Below are 23,627 nucleotides of genomic sequence, written 5' to 3' on the forward strand. Positions count from 1 at the left end.
TGTATGTATGTATGTATGTGTACGAGGTAGAGAGATAGGTTCAGAGAAAAGAAGCATTCTGTTAATAGATCATTGACTTTTATCTATTTATTACGCTTAGTACATTGTCTTTATTTTTTATTCAATCACATCTGCAATATTGGTTGGTTTAACTTAAGCATATTTGAACAAAAGTATTGATTTGTTTCACCGATAACGTTGATATACTGAAATGAAATGATATCATTTGAGTCGATGTTTTTGATTTATAGCGATTTATCAATATTACCTGCTACCCACTATCGGGCCATTAATTTGTAAGGGTTTTCTGCCGCGAGTTGGTCACGCTATCTAACCTATGGTATCTTCAAAGTTTAGCACTCATCAAAAGAGGTGCACTTTAACCTTTCTGTATTTAAAAGTTACGTTTTAGCCTAGTTCCCCAGCTATTTGACTTTCTGCAGGTGTTTTTTTCTCGTTAGCGATACTAATATTCTGAGCACTTTACAGTTCACTAGGCCGAGTAAGGGATAAACGGTAGAACGCCAACGATAGAACACCATGACGCTATCTATCTCAAGCTTCAATTCAAATGGAACGACTATATCTATTATTATTATAACTAAAATTGCATGCTAGAAAATAAATAGGTTTGTGCGAACGGATGTCCTTAGTATAAGCGAAACGATCACGATACGTTGTAACTGTTAAGCCAATAGTATAGTTGCTCCTCAGGAATAAAATGATACGCGGGTTCCGATGCCTATAAGACAGTGATTCTTTTTTACTGTATTTTTATTGTTATATATATAGTACTTCTTATCTACTATAAAGAGGAAAGAGAAGATGGAAAGTCTAGCATTATTTGTGTAACTATTGTGTTTCTGCCAATGAGTGTCCAGCACTGGCGGATCTTTAAAATGACATAGCCATTTTTCTCCGGGCAAAGTGATTGCCGGCTGATTGCGGTATTTTGTGAAGGACGATTTGGTAAATAGAGAGACAGTCCACCATCGAAGAAAATGGTAGATCTGCAACAGTCGAGAAATCGAGACCCATTTCGTGCACAGACGTACGCGTCCCGCGTCGCCATCACTACAACGACTGACACGTCCAATACTGTAATTGTTATGCCGTAAGTACATCAATAGGTTGAACTTAGCCATCTTGTTAACGAGAAGCAATATAAGTCCCGATGACAACGTGCACCTTGCGCTTTTCGTAGTAGGTGCACGCATGTACCATGGGTTCGTATTCGGATCCCTAATTTTCCGCTCTCGTCATACACCTTTCGATTAACGAATAATTCTGTGCTTAGCTGAGATGACGGGCAAAAATAAACATAGTTCTGAGGCAAACTTGTAGGGGACCTGTTGTTGTTGTTCCTACTAGAGGAAAACCATAAAGCCGGAGATTACTGTTTGAATAGCGCTCAGTTTTCGTGACGGAACCCATAGCAAGAAAGGAGATATGCCATAACAAACTTGTGGTGCCTCTAATGTAATGTTTTATTGTAGCCCTTCTAGTCATGAATTGTACAGATAACTTGCAGCAAACTTGTTCGAAAAAAATCATGTTCATGACCATCAAACAACGACACACGTCTGTAGGCAGCACAAGATAACTTCTCAATAGAGATGTAGTTAATATAATACAATCGGTATATTGGCGCGAATCTTCGAATTCATCAAAACAGCAATAGTCATTGCCCTTATATATTTATATGGTTTCTATGATGACGTATACGCTAAATGCATGTAATCTCTACAAAACACAATATTAACGTTCGTATTCAGTAATTTCACCTCCGACCGAAATATTGCTCGGTAAAAAAACATCATACCTTCTTTGCTCTGCAATAGCCAGCTAGGTTCTTCCTAGCCTGTTCAAAAACGTACTTAAAACATTATTGTCGAAAAACCACGCCGACAACATGTCGGACCGAGATTGATTTTGACGGTAACGTCGCGAATAGTAGCAATGTAATTGATGAGAGTATAAGGTGCATGGACAATTTTCATACCTCCTACATTAGAAACAAACGTGTAAGACTAGAAACGCGCGAAACCCTAAGGAAAGAGCTAAATATATCCTATATTTAAAGTCAGTCAATTGGTCCCCAGCGAGCAATTACATTATACCTCTAAGGTTAAATGAGTTCGGCTTAGTAATACGTATACTGTCCTAGCCTGTGTGCTTAATAGAACTTAAAATTCAAACTAAAACCAAATTAAGCAAATACTACAAGAGAAAAGTGTATATATAAAAGGAGGTTGCAGATTGTGGATGTACTTACTCTAAGCGTACCTGTAGTAAGGGTAATAGGAGTTTTCCGGGGCGAACGCCAGTCGCCTCTCCATTTCGAGATAGTCTTCATCTGAGGAGCTTCCAAAGAAGGGGAATGTTGCATCCTCACTCATACGCTTAGCCAAGGCCAGCTGGGAACCCCACCGGCCTAGACATTATATACGATATGGCACAGAACACCCATATTGAAGACAAAAACCGCGACGTGAATGAAAAACAATTAGTAACAATCGCTCACAGTTTTTTGTTGAATTACATTTTTTTCAATAATATCGTTTCAAGTTTGAGTTTCTATGTAATCTATCAGTGCATTGCTTCAGTTGCAGTCTTCGTATCGGTGAGCATTTACCTCTGGGCAACGCAACGGCGGTACACGCCAGAGACGCGATAAACAACAGAATAGCATATACTTGCATGTTCGTCTCCTGAAATGATTCCACAAACAAAGGCAATTACTGAACTTTGGCTACATAACGTCCTGTGCGTCTATATATGCGCTTCCTGCACGGTGTGTTTATATCACATGTTTATATATCGGCCGTAGGCAGCATCAGTCCGTATATGCAGATACCGTGAAATTTTTGATGGAGGACAGCACACGGTTCAGCGGCATTTCGTAATAGGCCTCGTAAACTTCCGACTATTAAAAAGCGAAACCATTCTTAAAGAAGAGTTGTGAAAATATTAAAGCTGATTGCGCTTGATCATATTGTGGGTGAATGGGATAAAAAGCGACAGCATCCGGTCGATTAGGCAGAAAAATGAAAAACCCCAGGGGAATTTTACACTGGGCTGCATCGCTATAGATCGATGCTTATATATTTCACTATATTTGAACGATGATTACCCCCAAGTGGCCCCCATTCGTTTCCCTGTTAATTTGGATTGCTACTACAGAATGGGCACTACTTGTACGCCGCTGTATCCGTTGTGGGTATAAACTTTTCTACTTAGAATGCTACAGAAACGTTCGATTTAATGCCAGTGTTCGTTTAAGCCATTCAGCTAGATAATCAAAAATCGTTATAAATATCCCTTGTAGCTTCAGTTAATCAAAATACGAACGTTAATATGTCTTTAGCCGCACGTCCTGTGGCCATTGAAATTAGATGTAAGGCCTCGCATCATGGAGCGTATGGCTTCAACTCATAACATGTTTCGGTCCTTGCCAAGAAAATTTCTTCATCTTCCTAGTTGTACCAGAAGCTCTCATGCAGACAAAACTTGGACAACGTCCATTTACCTGAAGGCTTCTATCGCTTCCCTCGATTTAAGCTGTATATTTAGTCGAGTCATTCAGAAATCGCTGAACGTCTTCTGTACTGCGTTATATCTCATTGTCATGCAATAGGATAGAAATCACTATCAAAGGTAACCTGAACTTCTGACCCCCTGTTAGCGCAGAAATCGCTCGTCTATGATTATTATAATAAGTTAGAACAAATGCACGTCGTGTATAACTTGATTCTCCTAGAAGATCTCTTTCCGATAACGGTGTATCATGGGCTACCATTCGAGCCGATGATTGGCTTTTGTCGCTCCAAATACACGGACATTTTTAAAGGTAAACTAACGTCCACTTCTTAAACAAAAAAAAAAGCTGACCCGAAGCGTTTGAGATTTGTCAGTGGCAGTTACTTGTATATCGTTCGAAGATGCGATTCACTGCCGAGCTTAGAAATGTATGGAATAACACAGATCATCGTATTGAGTGTATCCGTAAATCTACTATTGATTAAATTATTTGCCTAATATTTAATATGCTAATACGTTTCTGTTTAATCAACAACAGTAGAAACACCCTCATCGTCCTACCATTGTATGAAGCATCAGCTCGAGGGCGAAGACAACGTTTACGACGATCGGTTTCGCGTTCATCCTTCATCGTCTAATGCAAGCTTAGACTATTATATTTATGGCCAGAGTGGACTGTCCAAGGCTCAGCGCATTACGATTCCTCTCAATCAATGAAGTCTAGCCCGAGGGCAAAAATGAGATGGATGCATATTATCGATGGTAAACCGAATACTTTATGACCTCAAAACAGCGTGATGAGCTGATAAAGTAATAGCGGGTTATTTCTGCTATCATCGCGACCTTCACTGGCATTCGTTCAAGCTCGCTTGGTTGGCGAGTTTTCGTCAATTTAGGATAATGTATCGGCGGAAGCTGTTTGCCCACACTGTAGAGCCATTATCACACAGGAAAATAGAAGCTCGTGTGAAATCATATCTGAGACCGATCGTCTTAGTCCCGGCACGCACTAGCAAACGTGGTACCCCAAATCCTCTTGTTCGCTTCATTCAAAGTTGTGATGCTTTGGCAATTATTAAATTTCTCGCCAAACGTACTTCCGAAGAGGAGTTGCAAACGTACATAAGAGATCTTCATAGCGGTTGATGAAGGATCCATAAAGGCTATATTTACGTACTAAGTGTCTCAGTATAATCCGACATTTGTAAGGTACTGAAATATCTGCTGGATTTCTCGAGTGCTGCCTGGATCTGGAGTGATATCTTGAAGGTCGATGGTATGTATGTGCAAAAATTCGCCCTGGTCAAGCGTAGGACGAGACGTTTTACCCATATTCACCATATATTGGTTTATACATTTTAGATAATATTAACATAACGCCTGTACAAGATCTTCAGTCAAAATTGATTTTCAAACTGTTTGCGCATGTATGTTCTATATTCCAATCAGAAATTAAGTGAAAAAATTAATATTTAGCATAATTTTGTACATGTCAGTTTTTATGGACAAGCTTGATAGACTTAGCCATGCGATATATTGCCACAAAATGTCCTAGCCGGCTGTTTGCTTTCGTACATGTTACTATCCACCCGTTCGTTTATCGCCAGACATTCACTGATGTATGTTATAGTCGAGAGTGCTACCCAGAAGGCGTTCGTACCTAAATTATAAATAGCCGATTAGACATGGTGGTCAGCTTTACATAACGGTGAACTCACAGCTCATCGTAAGAGAGGTATTAACTAGTCGTTATCACCCCATCTGGGGGACATTTCTGCGATAGCTGCAAAATAGAAGTTATGCAAGCACATTCGAATCTACTCAGATTTACGCCTACGCTCGAATTTGTACAGAATACCTACCTGATGAGAGGACAGACCTGAAGAGGTTCAGAAATTCACCACGTGCCTTTTTTTTTACCGCTATTATTATTATTTACTATCTAATATTTTCAGTGGGATTAGCAGGGCCAGGCCGACGGCAATATCGCTCATAATTTAGGAGAAAGGGGTGTGAATCGAAACTTTTGCAATTCAGAGCGGGGCCAAATTTGACCACAAGCGGATTGATAGCGTTCCCCGCTGAAGATGGGCATCACAGCCATGTCTCCACTTCATTACCATCAATCTCAATGTAGCTGTAAACTGTCTCTTTTTCAAAAAGGAGGAGGAGGACGAGCAGATCTGACTGGGGCGTTGTCAGACAAAAGGCCAAAATTAAATGAAATTAAAGGCCTTTCCATATGAGCGTACCGCGAAAATTGTACCGACCTAGTTCAAAATTTGGCAGCTTAGTGCTCGTACAACTTCTAACTAACTGGCGTTTACGGTTGTTATCCCAATACTGTCAAATTTTAATGAACTATAATGAATGATGAATAGATGAATGAATGAATGATGAGTGAATTTTAATGAATGAAGGAACAGGGTCAAGGTGTCGTCTACGGAACAAATACACTTGCTAGTCTGAATCGAAATTTTGTCAATGTCCTGCACAATATTGCTTAGAATAGTATAGGTGAACTACAAGAATAGAACTAGTAAAATGAATGTAATGAAACTGTACAGGGCCGAAGAGGAAACGATGAAGGTCGAATAGGAGATGAAGTATCTACCATTATGAAGTACACCGCTTGATTTTCGAAACTAAAGCACGACACTTGCTTCCGCTCCTATAGTTTGCTTTCAAGTTCGCGTGCCGTACTGCTGCGTACTTAGGAAATGAAGATCTTTCCAGTGGCTATATACTGTGTGTCAGTGGTACCATTGCACTTTAACTTAGTAGGCACTGAAGACGCCGGCATAAATGGAACGCTGGAAATAGATCGAATATATCAGTAATTAGCGGTTTAGTCAGAAGACGAGCTCGCACTTTGCGGCCAATTGCGATTGTTCGCGAGTTATCGAATTTAAAGGAGCGTTCGCCAATGAACCACAGAAGTTGTCAAATGAAAAAATTGACAAAAAAAAGTTCGATACGCCGGCCTACCTGGAAAGGTACTTCTTGATTAGTCCTACTAATTATAAGTTTTTGGTAACTCTCGGCTAGAGTGCCTTTTTGCGCACTATCAAAGACGTCGCGACATACGCACACTCAACCTTAAAGCCCCGCCAGTTGCTCTATCTAAATATTGTAATTACAAACAGGTATCCTAAACCTCTGCCAGCAGCAGCATTCACTATAAGGTCGAGTTAAATAAAGAAACAAATACATTGGACATAATAGGTAATAAGGAGATCGATGATAGAAAACGAATGAAGAACATGTGCGTTACTGTGATATAAATGTATAATACGTTTGATTATATATATATATATTAGCAATAAAGTGTTATGATCATTTCGTATGAGCGAGACCGATACTGGCTGTATTCATGAATTTTTCCTTTATCCTAGACAAAGGGAAATAAGTAAAGCTTTTTTTGTTACTGCGAAGAGCGCATATTGACACTCCACCCGAACCAGCTGAGGCAGTCTGTTAACTGCGCGAAGCAAATGCTGTGTAGAAAAATTATCGTTTAACATGCCGAAACTTTTAACTTAGAGACAAGCAGACAGGTGTCTCAGAAATATCGAAAATTTTAACTAACTTAGATATTATAACTCAATCTATCCTATATTTAAGGATACTTCCTATATTTACAGACAAACACGTTTTGCAAAATAGTATGTTAACACAAAATAGTTAGGAGGGCTTAAACGGGGCGAAACTCAGATTACTAGAAATGGCTTCACTTTTGTTCTTTCGCATAATTAGAGATACAATCCGAGAATATCCCATCCGACCAGACAATTACACTTATATAGATTTATATGGTTGTCCTAATTAATACAAAAAGGCGAAAGTGACATTAATTTAAGTGAACAAAGCTAGAATAGTAAGGACTGCCGGTATGCGTACCATCTTAAAGAAAACGATGTTTTGAAAGAAAATATCTGTTATTTTTAGTGACTTATAGGAAAACGACGTAATTTTCACTTTTAAATACTAGCTTTTCTCCTCAATATACATAAGCCCTAAGAGTTGATGACAACAGAAGACCAAATGACAACCCGAAAAAGCATAAGCCTTAGCTTGTACAACTTTGCCCAGCTGTGTGATAATGACCACTGAGACAAATCAAATTTATTTAGCAAATTATAGTAATTTCCTCGAGGAGAGCGGCACTACTTATGCTTAAGAGGGTTTATTCGCGAATCTTCATGAAGCTCCAACGAGTGAATCGATTGATGTCCCTGGTGAAACTAGAACACCTCATCCTGCTATCGTCACTCATAGTTCATGTCGTAATCGGTGAATTCTGGGAGGTGATCGTCTCGTAATCTTTGCAATATTTCTGCTTGGAGCTTGTTAACAGGGAGATTTTAAGGTACCACAAATCTCGCGGCCACCGCAGCGGGAACAGCAGTTGCTGTGAATCTATATTTGGCCTGTCCTGACCCCACGTCCAGCGCCGCTGGCTTACGGAAAAGACGCTGTTCGCTGTTTCGTCATATTTAACATCTTCACAGCTTTTGCAATTTCGTGGGGCTGGAATCAGGAAAAGGAGCAAAGCAAACGGGAGCGGTTAGGTGCATCGTCATTTGCGAAGAGCCAGTTGCGCATCGTCTGCAGCGTCACACCATCAAATGAGGCAACTTTTTTCGGCGCTCAGCAGGTCCCGCGTGATTGTAGGAGCTTATTTCTCCTCTACTAAGACTGGTCTCATAGCCAGCTTCTTGAAGTGCTGCACGCCTATGTAAGTGGAAGTCGATATGTTTGCATCGTCGATCATATCCAACCCGCTCAAATCAGCTGATTATTCATCTATTTACATTAGAAGCGTACTCGTCCGTAGCTTCCAGCTCGTCGATGTTTTGGAAGCACGTAAAGACCCTGAGGTTAAGGATGAAAGGAACAATATATTTTTTATTCTGCAAATAATCTTTACCTAAAGGTATTTTTTTGTACGAAACGTACTAATACTTATAGTAATAGTATTAGCTTTGGGCTGAAAACCCACCAAATTTATAAAATGGTCCAAAACGAATCAAACTTGTCGTTGCTTAGAACGAATGTCGAGTTTTACGTCACTGCTACCGCCAGCAACGGGCTCTCACTAGCATATCGTATGGCGAAAAATCTAGGCCTATAAAGGCTAGAGCCTAGCGGATGAACGAATGAATGATCATCATTGGTCCTGTGATATATATATGGATGTTGTTGTGCACTTTTATACATTAACCGTATTAAATATGTACCATCAAAGATAAATAAACTAAAAATATCTGTTTACATGGTTAGCACGCCGTTTGGTAGGCATATTGGAGAAACCCCTACAAAGTCCAGCAAGATTCATTCCGGTCGGATCTCTAGTGAGGGTACTCCGTAACGAGGTGATTCCGAGACTATCTGCGTACCGTGTGCAAAATCAAAGGCGTGTTTTCGATCGTTTATAATGCACAGGAAATGAGTAACAGTTGCTCGTTGAAGGTTTATATACAGTTATAGTATAAACATAAAACATAGTATTTCGTTGAACGACATTGATCGTTCAGTCATTCTTGGAAACGGCGCAGATATTTTCAGAAACAGAGTGTTAATAATCGTTTCGAAATAAATAAACCTCGAAAATAACAGCCAACATAAGCACCGGCATAAATGAGAATAGTCTCACATCTTTAAACTAGTACAGTTTATTAATTGGGTATTTTGATTGATTCGTTTAGAATACCACTATAGAGTTTGTATATAAGCCGTGGGATATATATAAGGTAAGTAATTATTAGAATAATTAGTAAAACGATAGAAATTCGTGCTTATGAGAAAATGAAGAGATTGACTAAGATAATATATATCTTAGTCAATCTCTATTATTCTAATAATTACTTACCTTATATATATCCCACGGCTTATATACAGGTTTTGCTATGCGCTTTTCAGGGCTGTGCGTTACTGCAGTGCACACTCACGTGTGCCCTTCTCTATGTGCTTTTAGTTATATAATTTCGTTAAACTGAAGGCTTTTCAGTTTTACTTTAATTCAAGGACGCTTATTCTACTTGACCATAATAAAGCAGGGCAAGTTTCGTTGAGTGGTCATTTGACGTAGATCGTTGAGGACGAATGATCCTTTGTCCTGTTCCCCGCTATAGAGACCAGATAAGCTTGTCAAAAACAGCGCCCTCTGACAGCAGCCTTAACTAAACTAAGCTCTTTAGAATGACCTATATAATTTCCAGGTTTTATAGAAATGGTACAACTCTAGCTAGAAAACTCCGCGTGGTTTTGTCGTCGTCGGCAGGCGGGGACAATGCAGAAAACGGCGGTAATATTCTAAGTTAAATTGGTATTAAGTTGCTAGTATGATTTACGCGAATGGCCTCGGCGGCAAGGATCGCTTGACACAATTTCCGAACTGCATGCTTGTAAATAACACCCAAGTTACTCATTCCAAGAACCATCAAGTCCAAGTGTTTGATAATACGTGTCGACGAACACAGCTCTGGGGGGGAAATCTTAGCTAAACGAACCCCATTTTCAATGGAAACATCCTTGATTGAATGATGAACAATGAAACATATATGATTATTTAATAATGTAGTCCGTTCGAGTGAAAAAGAGTAAGCGATAAAGAGTAGGCGCGGGTTTCACGAGTGGAGTTGGAAGTGCCAACCGAAGATTTCTAATGCTATTAGCTTGAACATGAAATTTTCAAGTCGGCGGAAGTTAATTCCAGTGAAATAGGACATCAAACTTAAACAAACATAAATTCATTAGAAACGATCGACAATGACACCGTGCTCAGAATTAAAAAACTATCCGGCTAGAGACTGAGCTTATGAATAGAGGTACAATTTGAAAGAGCTCGGAAGGATTAATAGAGCAGTTTAAGCAGTGAACATACAGCTTAATTTTTATATTCATATAAAATGTTTTCTTACATAGAAGAGTATAGGAAGAAAGCGTTTAACTTCTAATAGAAGGCACCGTTACATTCCTTTGTAAGGGAGCCTTTCTAAACGTAGTTAGCCGTCCGTACTCCGTGCTCACATCGGTCGTTCACGCGCTTTCGTTATGTCCTGGTTCCTTGACCAGATTCGAGTCCATTAATGAGAAGTCAAGCACAAATTACGAATTCAAATTATCCTAGACCCCCTACACAGGCGAAAAGACATTGTAGCAAATTACATTGTCAACGACCTTTAAAATAGCTATAGGTCCTACTGCGCCGCTGGCAGCCAAAGCATAGATACAGGTTAGGATAGGGTTAGATTAAGGTAGGAGCGCGTGACTATAATAGAATCTCTTAAAGCAATACATGACGACATATTAACATTGCATGTTGACTAAATCCAATAGATTTCATTGCTAGAGGACTAGCGATATCTCGGTCAGTTAAAGAAAATTTGCCTACAAATACCGATGGTGGATCCAGCTTGGAGCATCGCTAAAAAGGACGCAAAATTAAATATTGGTATCGTTCGCATCGATGTTTGAATATTACATGATCTCCAAACTAGTATAGAAGCCGTAAATGTTTTCGATATCAGTGACGCTGCTGGGTAAATGCAGCCCTTAACCCCATGGGATGGCGGCTCATAGAGGAGGACCAGAAGTGGCCTATAGGAATTAATTATGCCTTTGGAGTGTCGGGGCACAGACTCTGGTTTGTCCTAACTAGATCCTCTAGGTCTGCCATCGACCAGCGAATTAGGTCATGCTTATTCATAGCTATAGAGATGTAATTACTTATAGAGATAGCTTATTAAAGATGACTCCTTACGCCTTGGCTAACATGTAAAGACTTTGCTAAAAGCAGACGCTTCTAGGACTATAGGCACTCAATTTTTTAACCTGTGTCCGCTGCCGAAATGGCACTACAGTCAAATAAAAAATAACATCATTGATCATCACGATAAGCTATTTGTGCAAATAAAAAGATAATATAAAGAAGGCAGTGGGCAAAACCTTAAAACCGAAAGCTTGGACGCAGTTCTACTGCTTGGTAGAGTGGCTCATCTCGCTAGTTTTACAAACGGATACAATCTACCTTATAACTGATACTACAATAAAATAATATGTTATTCTTTATACTGAAAAAGGTCCCATTCTGAAAAATCAATAATGGACTTCCTCGTATATATAGCACTGCTGTTTGATCTACTCAGTTACCTTAAGTGCTATATGCGTATGTATAAATAGCGCTTTGTATCCATTTTGAGCGTCCGTTGCATAGCTTTGTCGTTACTGCGTTTGCTCATTCAATATTTTTAGGCCTATCGATGGTGCCTAATCCTGAAGAGAGTCGCTATTAACGTCCTAATTGAGAAGGCAATGATATGGGCGAGTACCAATTCCTCTACCTACGTCCTCTCGTTGACAGTTCAGAGTTTGGGTTTTGTTTCCTCAGGCATTGCAGTTGCTTTGCATCTTTATTAATGTGCCCAGAAAGGTCAATTTAGGTGTCTCCCCCTTAGCGTCACAGTAGGCTATAGCTTTCTACCTGCTTTTCAAATTCCTATTGAATCATTAGAATATTTCTAGGAAACGGACGTTTAAGGCATTTTTTCTATAGTTAGCCGTTAATGTTAAGGAAGTACACGAAATGATCTAGGGGCAAATAGAAACAACGGGTGAGTTTAAGAGAGGATAAAACAACGATATCTGCGAAAACCGTTACTTTTGATAAACTATTCGCAAATATTTAAAGCAGCGCTACGTGAAAGAGCCAGCGTCGTCATGTTAGATATGGAGATCTATAGAAAAAGCTTTCTGCCCGTAGACTAGATAACGACCAGTTTAGTATGGTTTATTAATAACGAAATAGCTGTCCTAGGATGAGGCCGAAAATGCAAAAGCTACTGGCTAGGTCACCGACAGGTTTAGGCGGATACCTTTTGAGGACAACAAAACGAAGAGATTTGGCAGGTGTTGCTTGTGGTTTAATTTTCTCAGGAATGAGACAACAGGAGATTTTTTTCATCCTTGCTGGGTGCGGGCTTGCCTTCAATCCAGAGGAAGTGCCTATTATAAAGAGACGTAAATTTTCAGGCAAAGTCCATGAGTGTTGAAACGCGATTGCATCACTACTTACCAAAACTTATACGCATGCTTCATGGACTGTTGTACAATTGTAAATATCCTGTAAGAAAACCCTACATCTTCCGACAAGATGATGCGTGGACTCATATAAGTCGATCAATGTAGGGTTGGCTGCTTGAAAATGCAAGCATATGTTGGATTCTTTCCAATTTTCAGCACTGCTAGTTATGTGTTCCATGAAAACAAGTCCTATTTCACATCACCGACTTTTAGATCTACTTTCAGCGACTTGCCGCTATTAGGAGGCTATTCGGAGTGGTTCTTATTGAACTTATTTAAGGTTTCTTCAAAGGAGTTGCGAAACAGCAGAGAAGTTGTGAACCTTTACCTCTATTATTTAAGTGCTTATTCTTTTTTATTCCTAATTTTCCTAGTTATTAATAACTGCTGATCGTTGTTGCCAACATTGACATTCGAATTTCCTTAGCAGCATCCTTGTTGGTGATAATTACCATAGCAACGCAGTCAAAAGAATGTACACTAGCCACCCGGACTAAGCCATTTCAAGTTAAACGCATATAACCACCGAACAGCCCAGCTTTGCCCCAGCTGGGTTATTATATGCGGAGTGCGCTTGAGCGAGATCCAACAAATACAGTCATGACAACACTCATTTGTGTTCTCAAATATTTGAAACAAATCTGTGCGCAGTTCAGGACCTGAATCGAAGAAGGAAAAAGAAAGAAGAATAAACTTGAGCATCACTAAGCATTCTTCTAGCAAATATCAAAAAAGCCGTTAAAATATCTGCTTTTGTTTAGACACAGTCTTAGAAAGAGAAGTCCCAGTTTAAATGCCGTACTCGGTATATTTATATTTTCAATCATCGTATATGATATATTGATCTATTTTAAAGTTCCGCAGTATTATTATTATTTATTCAACTCACAGATATACCTGAAATATGTGAATAAATAATAATAATAATAAATTATCAGGACAATGGACAAGGATAAGCAGCCTTGCCTTAAGTCAGGAGCAAAATAGGTGAAGGTTGACGTCACGTTCTTGTATTAACATTAAAACCATTTTGGCTAGAATCATCATAAACGCAGACGGAAATCGTTATAATGATCTGTTGGCGCATGGGGTACTTCATAAATCGTTGGTGCAGTAACAGTCTAAATAACTTATCTACTCGTTCATACTGCATTCCATTTTAAGAAAATATTTTTCCTTGTTGGAAATTCTTATGGACTATACCGCAAAATTGCTATTTCAGGGGACAATAAGACATAAGAAATGTTGTTAAATTGAAATAATCATAATTACCGCACCAAGTTCCTATTTGTTTAGCTTTTATGGATAATGGGGGGATTATCTGGTTGTTTTTTTTTTTTAAATTTATCCCTCATATGTGACGACGATCGCTTACTGAGCCGTAAAGTTCAGTTTAACGCAATTTTTTTTATCAGTGTTATAGATTATCACCGAATTCATGTGTGACCGAAAGTAGGGGGCGTAAGACAAGCTTGTGATATAAGTCCACAGAAATAAGTTTGAGGTACAATTAGGGCAAGCTGCAAACGCAGAATGATTTATCTGTTGGATCTTTTCAACGCTTAGCTTGAGCTCATATTGGGCAGCGGTACGGTTCGCCGTTTGAAGCCGACGTCATTAGGACAAGTTCAGTCTTGAAGTTTTAACTCATGACAGGCTTAACAAGGTTTAGGATCGAGGTCAGCCTTTAGTTCCCACTCATAATTACTGGTCTGCAAAGGTTGTCATAGCTAAAAAGGAAAGTAATGATGAGATTTTAAATTAGCGATGAATGTTTTTTGTTACGATTTCCATCCTGTAAGTTACTTTTAAAGTGTATCGTAGTGCTTGGTGCGGTCTCTAATGATGATTCCATGGTCTACATTTCGGTCCTACAAATCATAGCCTCATGTAAATGCCGTCAACACGCCTAACCATTTTCCACCAATCGCTACGCTTTGTCACAGCAATAATATACACTTATAGTCAGGGTGTGACTAATAATATGGACGAAATAAATAGGTCCGTTTGCCCCCAATGAAAAATAAGGATACCATTAGAAATAAAACGATACGTTCTGACGAAAATTACGATTAGCACTAAATCATCATGATGTGTCTGTACTTTTTCAAGTTCGTATGTAACATCTACTTTAATAGGTATGAAAAATTGTTTGCCAACACAGTCGTCACGACCGTGCCCAAAAGAACAATGAAGGGTTGGTAAACCCGCATCGTTGCAGTATATGGGCAAAACATACTGACACTGTGAACACGGAGAGCGTCAACGTCGTTCTTCCCAGGAGTGGCTCAAACGAGAGCAAGTGACTCCAAAAAGGTCGCTTGCGTTTAAACGTTCATTGAGTTGTAGCAGTGTTGAGCATACTGTCGTAAACGCCCGCACCGGTGAGATATCTATGCCTCATCTTTTCATAATAACTAACTAAAGGGACATTTGTTATTTTAGAATCAATCCTAGATTCAGGACACTTCACGCTGGCGACATTTAGTAGCGTTCGGAGGGTGCCTTTGCTATTCTAGTCGATTGTAAATGTCGCTATTACACGCGACCGGCATTTATGATGACCGCAACGATAAAAAGGAATACGTCTCCGAAGAAACTATGAGAAGTTCCTGTGCGGACATTCAGCTAGATCTTCTTTGAGCCATTTTTGCGTCAGCGCGGCACGCGCTAATCAGACCTCTATGACTAAGAATCACCGTTGGCAACAGCGTTCCTGTGCATTTCTTCTAAGGTATATAGTTTGTTAAACAAGAAAACTAACGGGACTAAGCTAAGGTGCAAATATAAAAATAATAAGAAAAATACAAATACGCTATCATAAAAAAGCGTACTTTTTACTTTGATCAATGTCTTCGTTTGAAGCATTCCTCTTATGGCTGAAGAAGCAGATAGATCAAAGGAAATAAGACCCTATTACACTGGCAGATAGAAAAAGGCATGTATAAATTATCGTGTGATACATGTATTATCAAGGGTGACTATAAGTGAGGGTATTATGACGCGTAAGTTTCAGCCTACCTTCAAGCGCTCCTAACGCTGACCTCTCAATGTTCTTCGTATTCTATAAGCGTGCAATGTGTACTTCGTGTTTACCGAATAGTACACGAAACTGATAACAGAGTCATGTGCATAGTACAGGGATGCTATGTGAAATAAAAGTTCAGCCATTTTGTGTGCTCTATAGTCTATCCGTCTAGTAGCAACTGTCTCAGACTCAACTATGATTCAGCCGGCCTGATCTTATGGTATAAAGATGAAAGTCGACTTCCTATAGGCAAACGTGTAGTGCACAACTACATATGTTGAAATGAAACTAATATCAATCCAGCTAGTCATCACTATCTATGCGCATATCAACAACGTATCGTATCGTGTTTGTAAACTGTGTGTGCAAATATTGACTTTCTGACGAATAGGATAGGGGAGATACATTAATATGGCATAGCACGAACGTCCACGTCTTTCAACAACAACAGGACACACGGGTACATGTGGCCTGTGTCCATTCATTACAGCATTGGTCTAGAGGCTATATCCACTCGCTTCCGATATTTCGCTCAAATAATGCCACTTGCGGTAGTATGCATATTTCCATATTGTCGATCTCATTAAATAGACTCGAGAAGACCGCTATATACGCTGCTATGTCGCTTACGAAATGTGTCTCTATATCCTGGAGACAGCGTACGCGTTCTTAAAATAGAACCTCAAAATATTTACCTATAATAGGTGCTAATTCAAGCACGATTCAATACGGATTCGACAGTATCTAACTTTCCTATTATGTGTATCTTTTAGGCTCGCAGGAAGTAGTATTTACTAGGACAAGGACCAGTGCGAGTAAGTTGGTCCGTCTAGTATTTTTCAATGTGGCATTAATTTCAATAGCTGATAGAAATAATTGATTTCGAATGCTGGATGCTGCAATGGCCTCCATGGCGGAGATTCATATCACCGCCAGCATGCGTCTCTGATTGAACATATCATCCTCTTTCTGCGTTACGGATTCGTCGAAATTATATATTTTCGCTGACTCAACTCATTGCAAAATGATCGACGAGCGTTTGCATTCGCAGAAGTTAGTACTACTCTTTGTTTGCGTTTACCAGATCTAGTTCGTCTCAAGGGATAGTCCCCCCTCGTAACTGCGGACGATCCTTTCTAGTGAGGCGTTGTTACGAAACCTTGGGATGCTGTTATACCAGGTCAAAGATCGATATGCTCCTTCGACCGATCCAGACTAATTTTAGACACTCGGATATTCATGGGAAGTGTTAGGCGTTTTTACGGATGCTCACCCCTCTTGCTACAACGAGCTGAAATGGAGAAAACACGGCCTCAGCGGAAGTGACATCGAAGGCTGTTTGGCCTTTAAGGAAAGGCTGGCACCGAAATACGCGAAGGCTGACCAGAATATGAAACTCTCACTACAAAACTAAAACGACACGAAGTGCCCAAATCCTTGGTATCAACGGCGGACAAGCTACATTCAAGCATAAAGAAAGACTAAGGCAGAACGGAACAACATTGCGATGTCTTATGTTCAATGGCGGAAGGCCAAGCGTCCATGATTGCCCTTGAGGACACATGCAGCGGCAACTGTCTCGCGTTGTCTATCCGCGAGTTGCGATCCATATTATAGTTGTCGACAACTCACCATTAACAGACCTCCAATGAAATATATACATATTCAATAGTGATATTGTGCCCACTCTTGTTTTGTTTAGCCTCAGTCTGTGACGATGTGCTTTGTACATGCTGGATAGACATTTACATCTCTGCGATCGTCTATCATCGCTATTCATCTATCATGTTGTTCCTTTCAGGATCTAGGCTTACGTCGACGCGTTTGAGTACAATAGGTAAATTAACTAGCAGACAATTAGTCAGTAGCGATGGTTACAGATCTAAACGCCGTCTGTTGACTATTAGAGCCAGACGTTAAAAACTGGGAATTTGGTTTGTTCTTAGGACAACATGTCCTATATTCCAGGTCGTATAGAATACGCACTCACTATATATATTTTTTTTGTTATGCAAAACACTTCGAACCGGCAGGAGCATTTCTCTCTACCTTTGTCATTGCGAGTAAAGCAATATCCATAGCAAGAAGGCATCGATGATGCTTCAAGGCGAACAGGGTGGGGTCTAATTTAAGCGGAGATATAATGCGTGCGCATAAGGTGTGCCACTTAGAATTAGCTGAAGTGAAACCCATCACAGAGCCGCGAAACGTATATTTTGCTATTTTTTGTGGGAACGGCAATAGTAACTATATACAACGCTAAACCGAGGTTCCTTACAGTGTCGCAAACTAAAATATTCCAGTCGTTTGTTATTCTATATTTTTGAAAGAACTCAATTGTACTGTACAAGCGAGATCACGATCAGTTTAAGGGTAACACAGGTCCGTTTGTTGTTATTCAAAATATTAACACTAAATAAAGTATTCTATGGCAAGCTGTTGATTTTATCATGGACTGTTGTACTAAATGGAGAGCTTAACGGCCTGGCCGCCTCTCGGGTTATTCCACCGTCGTTGTTGGCATCATTACGTTGCCGGCGATCAAGCACTGCGATGACGTGATTCCGATCCCTTACTCAAGGCTATCGAGTTCTAGGCTTTGTCGAAGCAACAACTAGAAATGCTACTTTGTGTTAACGATCACAAAGCAATAGATATGAAGTTGTTAACGACAGCAAGAAAAAAACTTCTGCTTGGCAATTTCTGCCGATTGCAGTTCCGCAAAACGACAGCTCAGCCAAGCCTATGTTGATTACAGGCAGTAAACACTAGGTGATGCCAGTGCTAAGGGTACGGTCTATACATTTGAGGATTATAGATCGTGTCTAAAGTGACGTTTGCTTTTATAAAAAAGAAAATTATCGAAACCCCCTTTGCCTCCTACTCGTTCTACAGCTGGCGAAAGGGCTACTCATCAACTTTGAACGGCAACTTGTCCAAATTATCGTACCATATTCGATTTGGACCTTCGAATCAAGGGTATGACTGTAACCCAAAAGCTGGTGAGGCCTTAGGAAAGGATTGATCAACAATAGTTCGATTTACTACTATACTCCGTTCTATTTTACATCTTTATTATTATCCAAAAAAGTAGACTAGCTCAGTCTAGCCAGGGTCAGTGCACTTCTGCCACTGAAGATAAGATAGAGTAAATCGTCATGCTTTACAAATGGCGTCTTTAAGAAGGATAGTCATTTTCAAGTACATTGTAGGATCGTAGGCGGCCATAAACGAATAGCCCCAGATCACGCCAGTACTTGGTTAAAATATAATTCACTTCAATTATTTACAAGTTGTAAGTACACTGTAAAAAAAAAAAAGTATGCAATCAATATAAGCTGAAGCTAGACTGCTTTCTATTAATGTAGGGGGGATTTTTTCATTTATGAACACTAAAGCAGTAACGATGATTCACCTAATATTTTTCCCATCATCAGGTCGACAATACTATTCAAACAGCACCTCTTAGAAGGGAAGTAAACGCCAGAAAATAGCCTTTGCCATCCGCCAACCTACAACGAACTCTTAGGCAAGGTATCAATCAAATGCCATCAAAAGTTTGAAATCGGCTAACTTACAACAACTTTTCCTGGTAAACTATAATCAGAATCTGTTTTTTTCGTCAGTTCTCGTATACATATATATGATATAATACGAGATATCGGCATGGTTAGAATCTTCCGATTTCGTTAGCAAAATAGGATGATGTACTGAAACATGCAACGGTACTTGAATTAAGTTCTTCTGTCCACAGTAAGTTACTAATTGTAGAGACTCTAACCTTGTGTGTAGTAGACTGTGGTTATCGTAGCAACGTTGTACGAGTAGAAAGCACACAATCCTGTTAGCGTTTCGCTCTGCGGTTCCGTGTGTCGATCTGACATCTTCTCGATGAGCGGCGGCCTTTTATAGTTGCAGAGACTCGGGCGGATCGGAGCCCGCCTCTTTCGTGCCAAGACTCGCATGCGCGACGTCACATTCAGGGGAGGGGGTGACGGTGAAGAGGAGGGTACGTGCAGGTTTCACCTCGTTTGTACAGAAAATCGGAAGATAAGCGGACAGCCTATAGCTTCCGACCGACCTACGCATAAGCCCTCTGTTGTACGAAAAATCGGATTACATAAGGTACGTGTCAGAACAGATGACCGAAATCTATGATTGAAGCTATTTGTTTGTCCTACAAATGTGAACTATCTAGTTAATGCTCCATACTCAGTATATCATGGTCCTGGCTAACTTGAAGAGTGCATTTATTATACCACGATTACTACTTTATTCATTAGTTTAGTGGTGCGCAATAACCTTGATCTACATATTGTTGATGTTTCAGTATCGTGCAACTTGCTGTCAGATCTTCATAACATTGCCAACGCTTACCGATGTCGGAACGTCGAATGATCGCGCTCATTTCTTCTGACGCTGAGCGCAAGATAAAAGCCAAGGAAGATACCGAATGATGATGGCACTGTGTGTTTCCTTCAGCACAAAAAGCCTTCTGTCCATCGAACGGATTTGCTCGGCGTACTCATGTCTGCTTAATTGACTCGTGCCACATATGGTAAAGAACATATGACCCTATCAAAACAGCCTAAAGGTGCTGATTATTTTGAGTTTGGAAGCATATGTACCACAACGATGATGTGCGAGCTGACCGAAGCGCTTCTGCACCGCTTGCGCAGTATACTTCATTTCCAACTGAAAAAAACAATAACAATAATAAATGGATCTCTTTCTCTGTTGTTAGAGTTACATTTTCTTCGTGAAGAACTTCATTGATTCACTAGTTGAGTTCGAGCCTCTGCTTAACCAAGTCAGAAGCTAACTCTGATATCGATCGGCCAGTCGGAATTGAATTACTTTAGCGAAAGCTCTAGGATATAGGCTTTTATTCTATACACATACATGTACTGTAAATAGGAAGATGGAAGATAACATCAACAGTTAGAGATGTCGCTGTGCAACGCGTAGCAACGACATATATGAGTACAAGCATAGTAGACTGTGCCTACTTGGCCTTGTGTCTGCCTCGGCCTTTGTAGCCTGAAAAATTTAGGAGGCAGTGCGGGGCTCACAGGGCTTAACAATCTGTATGAGTTTACATTCTTTTATTGTCGTTGGAAAGAAACGTTATCTACCAACTAAATTGCCGACCTCCATCAACGAGCTCGGCCTGAATCCTTAATCAAGGAAACTCAACTCAACAGTAAAGCTAAATGGCCGTTTTTTGAAGCTCCTTTAAGACGAAACTGAATCCTTTTGATTTATTTTTAGCTATGTATGTACGCTTTACTGGAATTAAATGAATCGAATCGTTTCGAACTCGGGTAAATTCGATAGTCGCTACTTTAACTAATTGAGAGCTTTATTTTATTAAAAAAAAAAAAATGTAGAAAAGCATACAACTTTCGGCGAGATTTTCTGTCGGCCATTAACTGTCTTCGTAAAGGCTCTCTCTTAAAAATTTACGATGGTAGACCGCCTCTGAGAACTTGTCTGCTCTTGAATACATTCTCAAGCTTAAGGAGCATTTTTGTAAAAAAGAAATTTCATCATGTATAGCGGCCATTCCAAACGACTTTCTCGAAGAAGTCTCGTCTTAGCTTTGACTGCAATTGACGACTGCAGGAGGATAACGTTAATTAAATGAGGTGTGATGAGTACCATCCCTGATATCCGTTCCATGAACAGGTCTCAATACCTGCAACATGAAGTAAATTCAAGTTGTCTGCCTGTGAAATGTTTAGGGAAAAAGATGTATATCAAGCGTGCGCATATGGAGCAGTTCCGTGCATCTGCGCGTTACATTAGTTACAATGCCGGCTTTGGTCATAAAGCCGCAAACGGGAAACGGAGCAAATGGCCCATTCAGAAGATTCCAATAGAGTGCATGTTGGTTGATTGTTCAGTGGCACGTGCAGCAGAAGATTGATGGCAGAGGACCATAGTATATGCAGGAGCGCACCACGCACGGGGAGAGAGACATTCGACGACGGTATCTTCTTCCCTGAAAGAAAATCCGTCATCATGCAAAAATGTTTCCGCGTACCTTTCCCGTTGCCGTTGCCTTTCACTTAACCCCGTTCACCCCAAATAAAAATCTCAGCTCGCTAAATAAACCCGAGTTCACATTACCATCGTTGGGACGGCAGAAGGGTCGACGTCCGCCATCTACTCGCTAACTCGATTCTGGGCAGCGTTAGTTGGAACGGGTTTTTCGAAGACCCTTGGCTGATAGTCCATGAAGATTAGCCACTTAGTAGAAGTTAAGTTACTACACATGGATGACGTTACATACCTAGAAAGTATTCCCAAAAAACATCTCCGTTGCTCGTCCTTACCAATAAATTGATATATCTCTAACGGAGGTTGATGATCGTGTGACCTTATTCGACGCAGCTTGAAGTAAGGTTGGTAGCTGCCTCAATGTGATAGCTAGCTGAAAATATCTAGCGGCACTTCCTTACCACTTTTTAATTCAATTAGATCCCACCAGAAGCAGATAAACATGTAATTCTGTTTGAAGTTTTTTTTTGCATGGTTTACAACACATCGGCTGTTCGTTAAACGCCTACCATTTTATATAACCGTAAATCTAGAGTTCAAGGCATGACTCAACGGAGAAAACTTTGGAAATACGGTATGATACGCAAATAATGTTATTGTAAATGCTAGAGCATTATAAGAAACCTTTGCCAAAACGAAAAACGTATTTATTATTGTCATACCACAAATGCCGTCTATGTTAGCTGCCAGAAGAAATAACCCGCATTTCTCTTACTGGGCGTCTGTTTCTAGCCAGTGATGTCCGAAATATTGCTAGAACATTGTATCAAAGAAAAAAAAAAAGGCTAGAAACTTAATTCTAACTTGAATAATGAACTCTGTCAAGCGTCGATAAATGTGCGTTAAAATTTACAGTAAAAGTTACCTTATACCAAGCAGACGCAGATAGTGAAGGGAGATGAAAGTTAGTTTGTCAGTGTTGTCCAGGTAATTGCCAACTATTACCGTACAAGTTCCAAAATGTCAAAATTTGTCGTGGTAACAGTTCGTATCAGTGCAATTAACTTCCATGCTTGGCAATTTTGAAAATTAACAACACGACAGTCTCCATGACGTTAGGTCTCCTAATTTAGCAATCCTAACTTAGCAGTTTTATCTGGCCTCGTTGCTGAGAAAGTATTTAGAAAAAGAATAATTATAGGACTGTGTTAAGACTAAACAAGTATATCCTGTTGTTACAAATGAGTACATCGTTCTTTGATTAACTTTTTACACTGCTACGCACCGTTGATCGACAAAGCTTTGCTGTTATATACTTCAGTCCTCTAAACGCTTGAGAATGGAAACTGATTGCGACAGGCGAAATGAGTTCCGAAGTAGGAACACCTCTGAGTCTCGAAAATCAATGCTCAATGGTGACATTTTTGTTCTTCGACGGTTACGGCGCTACTCAAATAATCATTAAAAAAACTCATTAAACACTTATGGAAAAGAATAACACAAGGAAGCCTTGAGTAGAGGCACAATAGGTGGATGGGGTAAACATTTTAAAAATAATAAATAAGAACACTCCAAACAAAGTTGGAGTGTTAAAGGCTAGCGAGGACGTGTCGGGACCCAAAGGGCAAGAATGCATTGTTGTAATCGAGAGGGCTGCCCATGAAAGCAGAGCGTTGGAGTTTAAAGACCCTGGCGGTGAAAACCGGCAATTCATACGTAACATGTTACGGAATATACCGTATAGTGAAATACCGAAATAGTGAAAACCCGCAAACTGAATAAAAATGGGTCTCCAGTAATTGCTTTCCAGGCCAGTTGAAAAGGCGTGGGGTGTATTCCATGTGCAATTTGCGAAGCTTTACTTACCAAAAACTCCATCTGGAGTCTACGGTCACCATAGAAAAGGTCCGGCTCAATTTTTGCCGCCAACAGGAAAGAAATTAGACGAGAGGAGGGCGTCGCCTTGAAGGGA

At 40.0% G+C, this 23,627-nt stretch overlaps 1 protein-coding gene across 2 annotated transcripts in view; it reads right to left on the reverse strand.

The window, feature by feature from the left end:
• LOC147756415 (uncharacterized) overlaps positions 1 to 22,920 on the reverse strand; it is a 26,288-nt gene extending 3,368 nt beyond the window's left edge. Inside the window, exons 1-4 of one of the 2 annotated variants that reach the window (XM_086985432.1) lie at positions 20,030 to 22,920; positions 19,434 to 19,748; positions 2,636 to 2,711; positions 2,287 to 2,434 (exon numbers count right to left, since the gene is read on the reverse strand). In XM_086985432.1, coding sequence (XP_086841558.1) covers positions 2,287 to 2,434; positions 2,636 to 2,702 — 215 coding nt within the window. In that variant the 5' untranslated portion in view covers positions 2,703 to 2,711; positions 19,434 to 19,748; positions 20,030 to 22,920. The remainder of the gene's footprint in view (positions 1 to 2,286; positions 2,435 to 2,635; positions 2,712 to 19,433; positions 19,749 to 20,029) is intronic. The other variant, XM_086985433.1, reaches the window with a different exon arrangement.
• Between the last annotated feature and the right edge of the window lie 707 nt (positions 22,921 to 23,627).

The sequence above is a fragment of the Varroa destructor genome, unplaced genomic scaffold (assembly GCF_002443255.2).
Source record: "Varroa destructor unplaced genomic scaffold, Vdes_3.0 BEIS01000003.1, whole genome shotgun sequence".
NCBI lineage: Eukaryota > Metazoa > Arthropoda > Arachnida > Mesostigmata > Varroidae > Varroa > Varroa destructor.